Consider the following 17,500-nt stretch of genomic DNA (forward strand, 5'->3'; position numbering starts at 1 on the left):
AATGAAATGTAATAAGTCCCCAGACGTACCTCTTCATCGTACAGTATATCGATACACTAAGGCTGACTGGGATAGCTTCCGTACATTTATATCTGATCTACCTCTGCATTCCATGTTTAAAAAGGATGTGTCCTCTATAGTATTAGACCTAACTGAATGGTTAATTGTAGGTATTGACCATTTCATACCCTCAAAAAAGTTTCAGCAAAAACCTAACAGCCAGCCATGGTTCTCTCCAGAATGTGCTGCTGCCATTGCGCACAGAAATCACTTTTTCCACTGCTTCAAACGTAATAGATGTATGGAAACTAAAGCCGTTTTCAGGACTGCCAGCAACCATTGTAAGAAAGTAATAAGGAACGCAAGAGAGTTGTATGCTCAATCTGTTAAGTCCAAAGTAGCTGAGCAGCGGCTTGGTTCCCACCAGTTTTGGCAAATAGCAAACAGAATCCTGAACAGAAGCGTGTGCTCCATCCCAACTATTATCAATGGACCTGAGGTAATCTCGTCAGCATCAGACAAAGCCACACTCTTTGTCAAGAACTTTGCAGCTAATTCTACCCTTTGCGACCAAGACCGCCAACCCCCAATATTTCCTCCTGTATCAGAAAACACGCTATGTGATATACGTATATCTGTACGTGATGTTGCGAAGCTAATCAAAAACCTTGATTCGAGTAAAGCAACTGGCCCTGATGGTATTCCAATTATAGTACTCAAAAAACTTCAACCTGAACTAGCGCCCATACTTACAAAACTGTTTAAACGTTGTCTTAAGGAGAATAGTTTCCCATCTCCCTGGAAAATCTCATCAGTATGCCCTGTATTTAAGAATTCAGGTGATCGCTCATCCCCCTCTCAGTACAGGCCAATAAGTCTCCTGTGTGTCATGAGTAAGTTGCTAGAATCTGTGTTAAATACAGAAGTAATCAACCATCTCAACAAAAATAACCTTCTTAGTGACACTCAATATGGTTTCCGTTCTGCTAGATTTACAGCAGATGTCCTTACAGTTATATCGCATAGGATTAGCAAATCTCTCGACGGTGGCAATCTTTCTAGGGCAATTGCTCTTGACATATCTAAAGCCTTTGATAGGGTATGGCATAAAGGTTTACTTCATAAGATCGCTAGCTATGGTATAGCTGGAAAAGTCTTCTCAATTATTAAATCATTTCTTTCTGATAGGTTCATAAGAGTAGTAGTTGAGGGGCAAAAATCAGAAGCTCACAGTATTAATGCCGGTGTCCCTCAGGGATCCATCCTGGGCCCAACTCTTTTCCTGATCTACATTAATGATCTTCCAAATCATATCCTTACATCATTTGTAGACATTTATGCTGACGACACTACCATTTATGGTACCACATCTAAGACAGTAAACGACCAAGTTCTCTCCAATTCTCTCTCCTCTGATCTTGAGCACGTAGTACAATGGGGAAAGGAGTGGCTGGTTACTTTTAATGCATCTAAAACCAAGCTTCTCTCTTTACATCATCAACATTCTAATCCACATTTGTCATCAATTGAAATGAATGGCTCTCGTCTTCAGGAGGCCTCAAGTTTTGACAAGCTTCTGGGCTTGACCATTACTCCTGATCTTAAATGGAACATGTATATCAAATCTGTTGCCAAGGCCGCTGGAAAAATGGCGGGATCTTTCTATCGATCCGGTAGATATCTCACTGCTGATGCTATTCTCTATCTATATAAGAGCCAGGTACGTCCAAGGATGGAATACTGTTGCCACATCTGGGCAGGAGCTGCTAGAAAGGACTTGTCCTGCCTTGATAGAGTTCAAAATAGACTTCGTAGCCTCGTAGGAGATGTCCTTTTCTCCTCCTTGCAACCTCTATCTCACAGAAGAGATGTTGCGAGTTTGTCTCTGATGTATCGTTATTTTCATGGAAAGTGTTCAACTGAGCTTCAATCTATGGTCCCCCCTCGCCAAACTTTCACAAGAAACACTCGTCTAGCTGTAAACACTATCAATAATTTCCCCCACTCTTTATCTGTGCCTAAACCTAAACGTAAATTCTATGAACAAAGCTTCTTTCTTAGAACTGCACGCCTGTGGAATTGTCTTCCGTTTTCCTGCTTTCCGGCTGACTACAATATGGTTGTGTTCAAGTCTAAAGTAAATAAGTTCTTGATGAGCCGTTCCATATAAGTTATTAAATTTACCAAATTTTCATTACTAATGATTACTATATTGACCAATTTCTACTGTACACTCTTTAACCCTTATCCTTGAGTGGCCTCTGGGCCTTGATAATGTGGTGATGCCTTTGTAAAAAAAAAATAATAACATTTATAATAATAACATTAATAGTAACAATAATAATAATAATAATAATAATAATAATAATAATAATAATAATTATAAGCCATGGTAGTAGTACATTCTCTATATGTTGACTTTAACGCAAAAGGTAATATAGAAATATCCTAATAATAATAATAATAATAATAATAATAATAATAATAATTATTATTATTATTATTATTATTATTATTATTATTATTATTATTGTTATTATTATTATTATACTTGTTGTCACCCAGCTTTCATGGAACACCGCAGGCTGTTTTCAAGGAGAGATCTTTGATGACCTGTGTGAATGCTCCTTGTGAGCCAATAATAAGCCATTCTCTGTATATTTTATATACATTCAGATGAAGAAAATACCAGCGTTATACATTCAGATGATAACGATATCAGCGGCTTCAACAGAAAATGTAATATCTAAATATTCTAATCTTGTAAAAATAATCAAATTACAAAAATAATATATCTTTGTTTTGTAAGTAAGTTATCCCCTGCATCATTTTAATAACAAAGATATAATGCATAAAATAAATGAGAAATATATGATGTTGTTGTGGATCAAAAATTTAGACTGTTCTTAGTTTTAAATGAATTGTTCCAAAATCGACTATATCGTCATAATATAATTCTGTCATTCCGTTAAAGTAGAAATTTTAAATCGGACACTGCTGTCTACATAAGTCAACATGAAAAATACCATCGATGCGACGTGACCCAGTAACAAACACTTCTGTCAACACAACCCGTGTCCACAAAATCTGGCACGGTACCAAACAATTCTGTTGATACAACTCGACATGATCCTGAACAACTCCGTCGATACGATCTCGAACACCCTCGTCAAAACAACCTGACACGATTCCCAGCAACTCCATCCAAACGACACGGTACAAGAGTTACCTTGGGAATCACTCGTTGAACGACTCTGACGTTTTTTTAATAGCTTTTGAACTAACTCATTTCTGCTGTAGGTAGGCCCGAATAAGACATTGAGACCCAATTATTGAGCGATTTTGCAAATGCTCGTCACAAAATATAGATAATGAATGCTGCGTTGTAAGGTTACACAAAGCATATCTAGGTTTAACCATCGCATTTTAGACTGAGTGATTCTGGACTCGTGCATATATTTGACAGTCTTTACTGCAGATTGGGAAGTATCCTGGTACATCAAAATAATTAGATGTTGACGAGTTTAAGTTTGTTTCACACAGTGCTAGGATTTTCAGAGATTTTTCATGGAGGAAGGATTCTACATCGCTAAAATAAGTACTGGTATTTGTGAAAGCCTGAAGGAAGGAGGTGATTGAATTGTTTTTAGGGATGTATCATTTTTGTTTTTATTTTGTGTCTTCATGTTTGTTTTAAAAGAGATGGCTTGGACAATGTGGGTGTTTTAGAGATGTCAAAAATGCAGGCAAGTAGATTATTAGATTAATCAGTATTTATGGAGTGGTTGGCTCGGAAATGCCCACTGGAAATAAGTGTAGATTCGGTTTCCATATACAGAATGGCACTACAGTTATCCCGATATTATACAACTATTGATAGAACAGCTGAACTATCAAAAATTTTGGTAAAATAATAACTAAGATTGACACAATCATAACAGTTTACCAATTAAAGATGATAACATTCGTAGCCAATAAGATGAATGTTTCCTTGATATTCACCTTGTGGAGAACTACGAAATCTACATTCTGGCACGACTTTTCTTCTTGTTACCTATTTTGATAACCGGTCTCTTTGCCTGTATGATTTTATCCGTTTGTAGCTTCATGTCGCAAATAGTTTTTATGATTTCTCTTTCCAAGTACTGCTACCGATTTGTGCTTGTGCCATTTGTCTGGCTGTTCAAGATGCAGTTAACAGTGTCATTTTATATATATAACACATGAACGGAAAAAGCTCAGTGGTCATTTGTTTCATGATGTTGATGCTGGAACTTTTAATAAAATGCGTGCAGTATTCAATCGTATTATATATTGCTGATTTTATTGTAGGGATGTTCCTCTTCGACAGTTGTTTATTCTGCATATTTTTGTGTATTTTAAGAACCTGCCAGAAGAGAGGGAGGCAGCAACCGTTTGTATCGAAGTAAGTATAATTTGTTCAAATTTTATGATATCGAAATTTACTTGCACTTTTCTCTCGACATATTTTATGTATATAGCAAAATGTACCACGTACACATAACACAGTGTATTTTATTTAAATATAGTGGAATCTCTAGATACGAAAAAATGTTTACGAAATTTTCAGTCTAAGAAACTTGATTTAAATGTTTTTTGTCCCTGCATAGAAAAGAAATTCAGGATAGTAATTTTCTGGGAGTATTTTTGTTGATTTTCATCTGGAATGAAAAAAAAAACACGAGATTGAATTAACATGATAACGAAACAAGCAGTAATTAAAATCGCACCAAAATGGCCGCTTTCCCGCTCATTTTATTTACACTCAATATACTAGAAAAACAGCTACGCCCTCTGGTTAAAAAGGGACATAATTATTGATGTAAGAGAAGTAACTCTGCCCAATATATTACATCCCTTCAGTCTTACTTGGAATCACAAACATAATTGTCTAATCTTATTGGTGGTCTCCAAATATGTCCTGACCTGCGAGTGGGTGGCGGAAATCCCTGCAGTTTCATTCATATGTCTGCTCTCAGGTACTAAACTTTCCTCAGGAACTTCAGATGTGCCGGAATTCTCAAGATTCTCTGCAGTGTTACTTACCTGTACCTCAGGCGTCAATTCATCTGCTGCCATTGATGGAAATTTCACAAGCTGTTCCACATGTTTCTTTATTATCACTTCACCAGTCTCCACTTCAAAATTCACTGCTCCCAACTGTCTGGAAATGGTACTTTCAAACCATTGTTGAGCAGATCTATAATTATGTAAGAGTACATGATCAATTACTTTAAATTCACAAAGGGGTACCATGACTTTGCTCCCTCTCTCGATTTTATTTTTCATGTCTGGAGTCTTGTTAGTGCCTGTCTTTACTAAATGAAATGCCATTTTTAACTGCCGTTTGAACATCAGCTCGGCTGGAGAAACCCTAGTTGATGAGTTGGGAGTTATCCTATAGGTGAATAAAAATCTGTTCACCTTGGTTTCGAATGTTGCCTTGTAGCCTGTTTCCATCTTTTTAAGTGCTTCCTTGAATGTGCGCACACTGCGTCATGCTTGTCCATTTGAGAGCGAGTGATAAGGTGCTGTGAAACTGTGCCGAATTCTGTTGGCATTCATGAATGCTTTGAATTCTTGACTTGTAAAGCAGGGACCATTGCCACTCACGGCCAAGTTGTGAAGATCCTTCTCATTTTCTCAATTGTCGCCATTACAAATGTTTTCGCTATGTATATCTTTGTCCACTTTGAATGAACATCCGCTACTAACAAAAACATGTGTCTAAAAAATGGACCTATATGGATTCTTTCCCATGGCGAACTTGGATATTCTCAGTAATGAATGGGATCCTTAGGTTCCACACGCTTTTCCAGTTTTCTCAATATCAGCGGATAGATTTGGCCAGCACACATAGCTGCGAGCAAGGGCCTTCATCCATACGATCCCTATGTGTGTCTGATACAATTGTTGTAATACTTTCACTCTAAGTTTGGCTCGAATTAAAACCCTATTTCCTCATAATACCGCACCATCTTCATATCGACATCTCTGTTCACTTATTGAAATAGGGCTTCATTGGTATATCATTCATGATGTATTCATAAACATAATTCAAACTAGCATCTGTTCTCATCTCCATACTTACCGCAGCCGCAGCTACTGGAGCGTCAATCAAGTTCATCATGTATATTCTCTTAGTGTTTTGTGTGGCATCTTGTTCCTGTGCATTGATTAGAAGACGACAGACAATCTGCATTTCCACTGAGGGATCCGGCATTGTAGGAAGCTAGACAGACGGCCCATTATTGAAGCTGGGCTGCAGCAAGAGAAGAAATCGATTTGTGTTCAACAATTATCTCCATTAACAGCTTGTGGTCTGTGAACAAAGTAAAATTATTTCTATACAAATATTGGTGTAACTTTTACTGCAAAAACCAGGGCTAGCCCCTCCTTGTCAATGTGTGCATAATTCTGTTCTGCTTAGACAGCGTTTGTGAAATATAGCATACTGGTTTCTCCCTTCCATTCTATAAAGCATTACAACTCATAGTCTATAGAGAGAAGCCTCTACTTGCACAAGAATAGCTTTAGATGGGCCAAAATGAGTTAAAAAGGGTGAAGAACATAACATCTTTGTTTTTTCAGAAGCCTTTATTTATCCAGCACCCAACACCCATAAAGCACCTTTTCTCATTAAGCTGTGAAGTGGTTCTAGTATCATCGATGAATTCGGTAAATGATGGTGGAAGTGAAGGACGAAAAGATATAGGAACGCTTGCTTAGCAAAAGTTTGCTAACTTTAGACAAGGCCATTGAAATATCAGTGTCCATGGAATCTACAAGTTAATGCTGGGAGCGCAGATGAGTGAAAGTGAAACGTCCATCCACAGGTTACCACTGAAAAGAGAATGTTATCGTTGTGGAAGCACTGCCCACCAGGCGGACAAGTGACCGTTTAAAAACAAGGAATGTTTTAAATGTAAGCGGATTGGACATACTCATCAGAAATGTAGACAAGAGAGCAGGCCATCTGGTTCAGCAACATATGGGAAGGAAATAAGGATGGTGAACAATGTGGAGGAGAATTGTTGTGCAGAAGAAATGGAAATAAATATGGAAAAACTAGATTTGCATAAAATTGCTACACTTCTGAAACTGTCAGTACTAGTAACACTACTAATTAAGTAAGAGAAGATAGTTGTTATAGGGGCCTCATACTCAGTAATGAGCCTAGAAAAATTCAAGAAAATTGGCCAAATTCAGGATCTAAAAGAAAGCCATTTAAAGTTAAGAACATACACTGGCGAGTTAGTGAAATGACATGGAACCGCAAACGTGTAAATAATGCAGGAAGGGTTAAAGCATCGGCTACTTTTGCTCGTGATGAAAGGAAATTTACCAACACTTCTTAAAGAATTCAAGTAGGTGTTTAGTGAAGAAATAGGATGCTTAAAAGATTTTAAGGTGAAAATACGCATTGATAAGATAGTGAGTGCTTTATGCCATAAAAGCGGATGTGGAGAAAGAGTTAGATCGCCTGGAAACCCAGGGAATTTACTAAAGAGTCGAGTACGCTAGATGGGTTGCCCCCATTGTACTGATTGCCAAAAATGATAATGGTGGCATCCTGATTTGCAGAGATTACAAGCAAACAGTAAACCATGCATCACCATAAGATAACTATCCCATACCTCGGACAGGGGATATATTTGCTATTTTGAGAGGGGGTAAAAAATTTAGCAAGCTCGACTTGAGTCATGCCTATCAGAAATTGGTATTGGATGAAGAAACCCAGGAATTGTTAAGAGTAAACACCCAGTAGGGATTATACACGCCCACCAGACAACAATTTGGAGTGCACAGTGCCACAGGGATTTTTCAAGGGGAAATTGACAAAAGGTTGAAGAACATCACCTTTGGCAAGGTGCGTGTGGATGACATCTTTCAGGTCACGATGAGAATAGTCATCTAAAGCATCTACAGAGCGTATTGGATCAGAAAGGATTAAAATTAAAGAGAAGTAAATGCATGTTTCTCCTCCCTGAATTAATATATTTGAGTTTTAGAATCAGTAAGGAAGGCACATCTGCCACAAAACAAGCAGTAGTCAAGATCGCGTGCAAAATGGCCGCTCCCACGCTCTCTTTATTTACACTCAATATACCTGAAAAACAACTACGCCCTCTGGTTATAAAGGGCTATAATTAGCCCCATTAGAATTAGTGGTGTAAGGGAGGCAACTTGTCCAATATATTACAAAAACATTTTTTTCTTTGGCTTGAATTTATTTTTTACTTACCTTCTCATAAATTAAAATTATTTTAAAATGTGAAAAAAAAAAAACAAAAAAAAAACAACAACAACAACAAAAAAAAAACAATATACGCATTACAATTTTTACCAGGTTTGAAAAATATAGATTGCAGAAAGATTTTGTTTTAATTATTATCGAAATTTTTACTCGAGGTAGGGGAGCGTGTTATTATTTTTCTTAGAACTCGCAAATTAGCCAATAAAGTAAATAATCTATTTCACTTTGAATACTTTTTCTTCCACGCGTCTACGTGCACATAGATTTGATTTGAGATCGTGACCTTATAAATAATGATGAAAATAATGATTAAAAAAGCGATGCCATATTTTCAGGATTTTTATATTATTATTATTAAATATAATTTTATATTTGAATGTCAAAAAAGTTTTTTAAAAAATAGCAAATGTATGTATTAACAGTTAGGTTATGTACTATTTGGCTGGTCTTACCTTTATTATAAAGATATATAGATTATATGACGATTTACGTGTAAAACGCCTTTTAGGATACGAAAATTTTAAGATACGAAAGCCAATCTGGAACCAATGAAGTTCGTATCTAGAAGTTGCACTGTAACATGGTTTTGCATACATAATATTGTATATGTCTCCATTTATATAAAGTTGAGTATTTGTATATGTTTATATATTTTTACGTAGAAGAATAACTCTTGAATGAATTAACCAATTGTAATGAATTTTTGAACATAGCCGTTAGGCAAAATGAGCTGTAACGTGAGCTAAAAAAGTACTTATTTCTTCCTTTTCTTACAATTCCTGCAACCAACACAACTTCGCGGAACTGTAAGAAAATAAATTTTTTAATGTTAATTTTAAAAAACATCCTTTAAAGTTTTGTTTGTTTTATTTAGTGTCTTGAATTCTCATATAAAAAATAATCGAATCTCTCAGTAAAATGGAGTTATTCCCCTCAGACCAATGATGAGTTATAAAGTAGCGCCTATATATTAAAATAAATAAATCAGCAGAAAAAAAAAGAAGATTTTATACTATAACTATCAACGGTGGCCGACGTTGCCCGGTCGTAAACTACACTTAAGAGTCAATTCTCTATTGAATATTATATTGTACCTAATATATAGTACTGATTTCAAAAGTGTGTTTTTGGGTTTTAAACAAACTTAGTATCTCCGCTTTGAGTTCGAATTTAAACAATGGCTGCCCAATCAACCCACTGATAACCACTGAAAATTGAAAATTAAACAAATGCTGGTAGAAACACATAAATAAATGATAACAATCGATCGAAAATGTTATGCTGTACAAGTATTTTATATAATTCTCGATTTTTGAGTGATTAAGCAAGAAAGGGCGGGAAATGGATATCATTTGACGTGCGAAACAGTTTTTCTATGCGAAATTTTAAAATAATTGTGTATTTTTTAATTTTCGCCACATAATCATTTAAAATGTAGAATCCCATTTTGGGGGAGTGATTTAGCTAAAGGGATTAATATATTTGTTCCTGCTATTAGTAGTAGTAGTAGAAGTAGCAGTACTATCTTTGATTTGTCTTTCTTTTACAGTAACACAAATCAATCTTATAATCGACCAAATGCGTATGATTGTGAGAAAAAAATATGAAAAAAGGTACAGAGTAGTTAACAAAAATCCCTCCTAATGTTTAGAATGCTTTTCCAAATAGTACATTATTATGCAGAAACGCATTCTTGACATGAGACGGTCTTTATTTACTATTCTCTCTCTACACTGTTTTCTTATTTTTATACCAATCGTCGGATAAAACTTTTTTGGGACTCTAGCACGCCAGATTTCAATCCGCCATTTTGGTCCGCCAAAAAGTATGCTAAGATGTAAGCCAATTTTTTTCTATCATAAAAACAAATTCATACAGAAAACACATTATTTTTACATTTTTATCTAGCGAACAAACGTAAAAATACATATAAAAAATCACGTTTATTATTTTTAAAAATCCAACAACGGGACTGAAGTCGATGTTTTGCTTCTAAAACAAAATAAACGTTTCTGATAAATCTCTGTATGGCGCACCGGGAAAATATTTTTTCTAATGAATAAAAATGAACAATTTATTTTTACAAGACTCTTTATACATTTCTCTAGCCAATAAACATCAAATTTTATATGAAAAACCACGTATATTATTATAAAAAATCAAACTTATGCAACGAAGCTGAGGTTGATTTCTTTGATTCTATTTTTCTTGTTTATAACGATACTTTTGGAGTATTAAAAAACAGGAGGAGAGTTCGATTCTTATCTGGGATTTTCCGGTAGTTTTTGTTTTGCTTTTGTCTTTTAATTCGATGAATTTATTTTACTAATGCTAAATGCACAAACTCATCGTGAAAAAATTCTATTCCCGCCATTCAAAAATCTTTTGGATCTTAGTTTTTTATGCTTATTGTTTCGTTTTTGAGGGATATATAGTTTCTAAAAAGTTTTTAAAAAGTTGTTCATCCCCCTAAATTATGTTTAAAAATATTAAAATTTAGTCTTTTTTGGAGAGGGAGTCTTTTTAAAACTATACTTACCTCAGTAGTTTCTTTAATTTTCTATTTTTGACTCCAAAGTTATGATCCGCCAATATCGTACATTTTTTGGTTCTAAAGTAACACTGGACACTACTAGTTTTTAACTGAATAAACGCTTTAAAATAAGTAAAACCACTAGATACTTAGCCAGCTATATAGAAAACGAACATAAAAAAAAATCGATCTTATCTTAAAAACGATAAACAAGTAAAAATATTTTTTTAAAAATATTATGGAGGTGTAATCTCTTTTAAAAAATATCTTCAACAACAGTCATAAAATTTGTTTTCAATCGATATTTATATAATAATGGAGATGGTTTTTCTACCTAGCATAAATGGACGATTTTTCATGAACGAGTTTTCGGTGGACGAGCCTTCTTAAATTCGAATTTATATATATATATATATATATATATATATATTTATATATACATTTATATTTATATATACATATTTCTATTTATATATGTATGTATTTATATATATATATATATATATATATATATATATTATACTTATATACATATATTTATACATATATATTTATACATATATATTTATGCATATATATGTTTGTATATTTAATATTTATACACCACACACACACACACACACACACGCACACGCACATATATATATTTGCTGATGAGGAGATTTTGTTTTAAAAAAATAGTATATCATTAAATTATTGTCCAAGACTCACTGTCTATCACAATAAAAACATCGTTTCCGAAACAATCGTACAATTTATTGATTTTGTTTGTTCTTCCTTATGAAATAGATTTTTAATTTTTAATTTTAATTATAAATTATCAATCATCTTACTCTCTCTTTCTCTCTCTCTCTCTCTCTCTCTCTCTCTCTCTCTCTCTCCCTATATATATATATATATATATATATATATATATATATATATATATATATATATATATATATATATATTCAGAAGACATTTGATTAAATCATTAATTCTTTAGGGATGTGAGAGAAATGCATGTTTTCTCCACAGTTCAAGTAGTTTCGATTATATGTATAATAATTATATGTATAATAATTATATGTATAATAGGAAAAAAAAACACCTAAAAATCGTTGTAATATGAAATACTATTTTTTTGTTTTAGCTAAAAAGATAAAACTGTCAGGATCCAAGTTCTACATTAAAAGAACAATAAGCCTTGCTTAGTTTCTAAAAAGAAAGCGTACATTTTACCGATAGTATTTTAATGTCCCGAATTTTTTTAATTTTTTCGTTATCTACTCTTTTCCCTATCGATAATTTGTCTTAGGCTTACGTATTTATGAATTTGTTTGAAATAAGTATTTTTTTAAAAATGCTGACCATATTTATGTTCCTTGTTTCTAATTATTTTTGTTTGAGATTTTCCCTACGAAAAAAATTAAATGAAACTGCAATTTATTATAAGAATATATTGCAAAAATGTACATATCCTTAAAACAAAACACACAAAAAAAAAACGATTAAAAAAAGGTAGATGTAAAAAAACAAAAAAAAAAAACAACAAAACAAAAACAATAAAAACGAACCCAGGAATAAAATTGAAGCTTTCATAAAGGCTCTTTCAAAGGTGATCCGAAGGCGAAAATATATCTTTAGAAAAAAACAAGTCCAAATTTAATCTCTACTATCTATTATTTGTGTATTGAGCTTTTGTTGTTTAGTTGGGGTTGAAATATCTATATATAAATACTTGGTATCTATATTAGATCAAAGTTTACCCTTGCTTATATCCGGTAAACATTGCATCTCTTTTAATTTCACTATATATATATATATATATATATATATATATATATATATATATATATATATATATATATATATGTATATATATATATATACTAGCTGTACCCTGCCACGCGTTGCTGTGGCTGAAATTGGCGCAATGGAAAAAGTTCCAAAATGAGAAAAAGCATGTTTCTTATAGGTTTAAATTTCCATTTTGCATGGGTACACAGTTTTTGTTGTTCCATTTTCTTAGCTGATATAGAGATTTTCCGGTTTGGTGACTCTTGAATATGTAACATAAATTGTCCATGTGAAAAAACAGTCAGTGTGTAACTGTAAGGCCCACAATTGTAAAGATTGTTCCCTGTGCTTTGTTGATGGTTATTGCAAATGACAATAAAATTGGAAAGTGCAATTTGCTAAAGTGTAATGATGTATCCGGTGGAATCATAGGAATGCATGGAATGAAGATATATTCATCTGTGAAAGGTCCTGTTAAGATTGCTGTTTCTATGATATTGTTTGTTATTTTTTTTTACTGCAAGCTATGTGCCATTGCAAAGCTTGGATTGGTTTATATTTCACAACATGATAATTAGTACACCAAATTTCAGTTACAATACATGCGGTGGCATCCCTGGCAAATATAACTGTTGGATAATTAACCACTTATATCTGCTTTCACAACAATGTCGATGGATTTGTATTTGACTACCTCACTTGGAATTTTACATTTAATTATAGCGTTAAGTTCATGGGCATCTTTGTATTGACCTGCAAGAATAGCTCATTCACTCAGTCAAATGGAATTCTTATATTTTGAATATCTGCAAAAACCTTTTAAACTAACTATTACAATTACAGAAGTTAAAAGTCAAAGAATTTTGCCCTTATCTCTGATCAGCTGGCACTTTTCCGTACCCAATTTCCCACAAGTGATGCAAAAGTTTTTGTGCGGATCGAACAGTCTGCAACTGTACATTCATATTTTGAGTTAAGTTTAATGTCTTCACATGGAACAAAAAAGTAGAGTATTTGAGGCAAGCATTTATTTCATCTGCTGGTGTTGATTGAAGAATAACAGGTAACATTTGTCTGAAATCTCCTGCAAGCAATATTACTGCATTCCCAAATGGTCTGACATTGCCACGCAAATCTTGCAAGGATCGACCAAGAGCCTCAAGTGATTTTTTGCGTACCATTGTGCATTCATCCTAAACAATAAGTTTGCATTTCTGCAATATTTTTCCCCATATTGGATGTTTTGGAGATGTCGAAGATGAGATTTTTGAAAAGTTGAATGTTTTAAAGTAGAATAAATAATTCTTCTACTTGGCAGCAAGGTCGCAGGTATTCCTCATGCAGCAAGGGCTAAGGCTATGTCATTTTGTTACCAAATGGCTGCCAAAATCAATTTAATTAGAAAGGTTTTACCAGTTACTTCTGGTGCTGTTCAAGGTAGCAGTAATTTCCAAATAACTTCTATTCTCACAGTCAGTAAATTAGGTGACTAAAATAGGATTTATCCATGTTTTGACAATGCCTTATTCACTGTAATTAATTTAGGAGACTAAAATAGGATGAGGGATTAGAGATGGACAGATAGAGAGGAAGATATATAAATAGAAAAGAGACAGTGAGAGGAAAATAGAGAAAGAGAAGGAGATAGAGAGATAAAGGGATTGATAGATAAACAGAGAGAGAGGTGGAGTGTTAGAAACAGAGAGGGATGAAACAGAGGAAAGGAGAGAGATAGAGGGAGTTAGAGAAAGGGGCTCAAAGAGAGATGGAGAGGGTGATATAGAGAGAAAGATAGATTGAGAGAGAGAAAGGGAGAGATGGATAGAGAGAGATATTGAGAGAGGGGGAGAGAAACAGAAGGTGAACTACACTTCACCGTTTTTTTCCTCGTTCAGTAGAGAAGAAATCTTTCGAGACTGAGGCAATTTTAATGTTTTGTTATTATCCAGAGTACCCCTTTTTTTTGGGGGGGGCTAGATTTTCCTCGCATTAGAAACCGACCGGGTTATCTGTACTTTCACTTAACAAATTAATAAAAGAAAAACATATTGTAAAATTTGAATTTAACAGGAAAATACTATTTTAAAAAATAGCACGGTAACATAAGTGCATAAGTGCCACTTTAGGTACTCCTTGGGCGTTGAGTTCCATGGCGACCAGCATAATTATTTAATGGTCGCTCCCTTATCCCCCCCTCCCAGTCAAGGCTAATGCATGCGCATGTAACATTTTTTTTATTTACTGACGTTTGCTTAGTAACTAAACGATTTATTGATAATTTCGTAACCCTTAAACGCATGCCGGAAGATTTAAATTGGTTCATTATTGTTGTAATGAAAAAAAAAAAGTTTCATTCAACACAAAACCAAAAACACATATTAATGATAAATGATTTATTATTCTATTCATTGAAATTTACTAATTTTTAAATTAAAAATTAAAAAAAAAACTTAATAAAAAAATAGTTGCTTATGTGCGCATAAACAACTTGTTTTTTTTTTTTAGATTAGGTTCACCTTATAATCACCCCCTCTCCAACCTCCTCATATTAAGAACAGCTTCCGGAATAAACACCATTTGGGGGGGGGGGCTATTTGCAAAATTTAACTGATATTTGTTGTCAGCATACCCACCCGAAAATCCTATTAAAAAAAAAAAAAGGAGGGGTTCAGTGCCCGTGGCAGAGAAGTAGATTTATTTATCAATAAAAGTTGCGGAGAAGTAAATTTATTTATCAATAAAAGTCGTCATTTAAAAAAGAAAATTGTGGAGGTGGACCTAAATGTTTTGTTTTCGCACTATTCAACAATTTGTTCATCTGCGCATGTAAATTAAAAAATATTTGTAAAAGTGAGAAGTTATTAGTAAATGATTTAGTTTTTTTTTTAATTTATTTATTTTTTTTTACATTAGATCCACCTCCACAAATGTTAAGAACGGCTTTCAGAATAAACACCCCCAACCTCTCCATGTTAGCAACGGATTTCGGAATAAACACCATTGGGGAGGGGGATATTTAAAAAAAAAAGTCGATAAAAGTCGTCATTTAAAAAGAAATTTAAAATCAAATGTTTGTAAAAAGTGAGAAATTATTAATAAATGTTTAGTAACATTTTTCGGTGCTAATGCAGAGAGTGATCTGCGCTATTTTTTAAATCGTGTTTTTTTTTAAATCAATTGCAAGGTTAAAGTACAGAATAGGTACAAAACACCCCCCCATGTTAAGAATGGCTTTTTAAATAATAACGTTATTATTTCAGCATGGATCACTCTCTGCATGAGTACCCATTTTTCTTTTAATATTCATAAAAAGTAAAACTTTTTTCAAAATAAATAAATAAATAAATAAATAAATAAATGTTTGTAAATGTGACAGATAATCGTTTAATTACGGCAACGTCAGTAAATAAAATATGTTACGCGCGGGGTGAGGTGGGAGACTAAGGGAGCGACTATTATTTTTTTCTACTGGTCGCCATGGAACTCAGCGCCCAAGGAGTACCAAAATTTAATTTTTTTGTCAAATAAATAAATTTCAAGCAATTTTTGCAATAAATAATAGATAGCAACTTCGTTAATTTTACGACTCGCCCCAGCATATTATAAACACTCTACCTTCCCCATGTTAAGAACGGCTTTCGAGGTTTATGGAAGGGCGTTTTTTTTTGTTTTTTTAACATGGGGGGGTTAGGGTGTTTATAATACGTTGAGGCATGTCGTAAAAATGAAACAGTTTAGAAAAAGTTAAAACAAACTTTTTTTATGTAAACAATGCCGTGAAAATAAACTAAACAATTAAAACGTAATGTTTCATGAGTGAAGCCTTAACATAAATAAAATTAAAAAAATTGGTAAGTACATAAATGAATTTAAAGTTTTAAAATATGGGATTATTATTATTTGTGTGTGTGTGTGTGTGTGTGTGTGTGTGTGTGTGTGTGCTAATGCAGAGAGTGATCCGCGCTATTTTTTTGAAATCGTTTTCCACGTTTAAATTTTTATGATATGTTTTTATTCAATTGTAAGGTTAAAGTACAGAATAGGTACAAAACACCCTCCCTTCCCCATGTTAAGAATGGCTTTTTAAATAATAACATTATTATTTCAGCACGGATCACTCTCTGCATGAGTAAGTTTTTTTTTTTTTTTTTTTTACTTATCGAGTTAACAGAAAATGAAATCTTTCGTCAATTCGTGGCTGTGAAATGAATCGAACCGGAAGTTCAGTTTTATCAACAGAACAGATTCGCAGTAAAAAAAATATATTTATTTTATTTAATATTTTAATTTTAATAAATCGCGAGGTAAATTAATTTCAATAACATAAAAACATACCTCGACTCTAAAGATGGGTTGTCTGAAAATTTCAAATAAATTGGTAACTTAGAAATAGGGTTTTATTTGTTTAGAACGAACCAACTTTACATTTATATATATATATATATATATATATATATATATATATATATATATGTATATATATATATATATATATATATATATATATATATATATATATAATGAAATGAAAAAGGATGCATTGTTTACCTGAGATAAGCAGTAACCAATATTTATAGATAGATAATTTAATCCCAACCAAATAAAAAGCTCAATACACAATAGAGAGTAGAGCTTATTATAAGAGAAAGAAAATTAAAACTGTAAGTTGACATTTGCAATCAAATTTATTGTTCGACTGAATAGTCCAAAAAGCAATTTACAAAGTCCTTATTCAGCGGAGTTTCAAAGAATACTATTCTTGCTATTCTTCTCATTAGACTACAGAAAGTAATCAGCAAATTATATTTGTAGGAAAGCTAGAATTTGCTGGTTATGGCATTAAATGAAACCGCTATTTATTATAGTCATAAATTACAAAGACATACTTAAAAACGAGTGAAAAAATGCGG

At 33.2% G+C, this 17,500-nt stretch overlaps 1 protein-coding gene across 3 annotated transcripts in view; it reads left to right on the plus strand.

The window, feature by feature from the left end:
• Nucleotides 1–17,500, plus strand: part of LOC145277575 (uncharacterized) — a 39,138-nt gene that overhangs the window by 18,891 nt on the left and 2,747 nt on the right. For 2 of the 3 annotated variants that reach the window (XM_080129067.1, XM_080129069.1), the window contains exon 3: nucleotides 4,385–4,426. In XM_080129067.1, coding sequence (XP_079985193.1) covers nucleotides 4,385–4,426 — 42 coding nt within the window. Of the gene's footprint in view, nucleotides 1–4,332; nucleotides 4,427–17,500 lie in introns of all 3 variants that reach the window. The other variant, XM_080129068.1, reaches the window with a different exon arrangement.

The sequence above is a fragment of the Euprymna scolopes genome, chromosome 6, assembly GCF_053919585.1.
Source record: "Euprymna scolopes isolate OS-2025 chromosome 6, ASM5391958v1, whole genome shotgun sequence".
NCBI lineage: Eukaryota > Metazoa > Mollusca > Cephalopoda > Sepiida > Sepiolidae > Euprymna > Euprymna scolopes.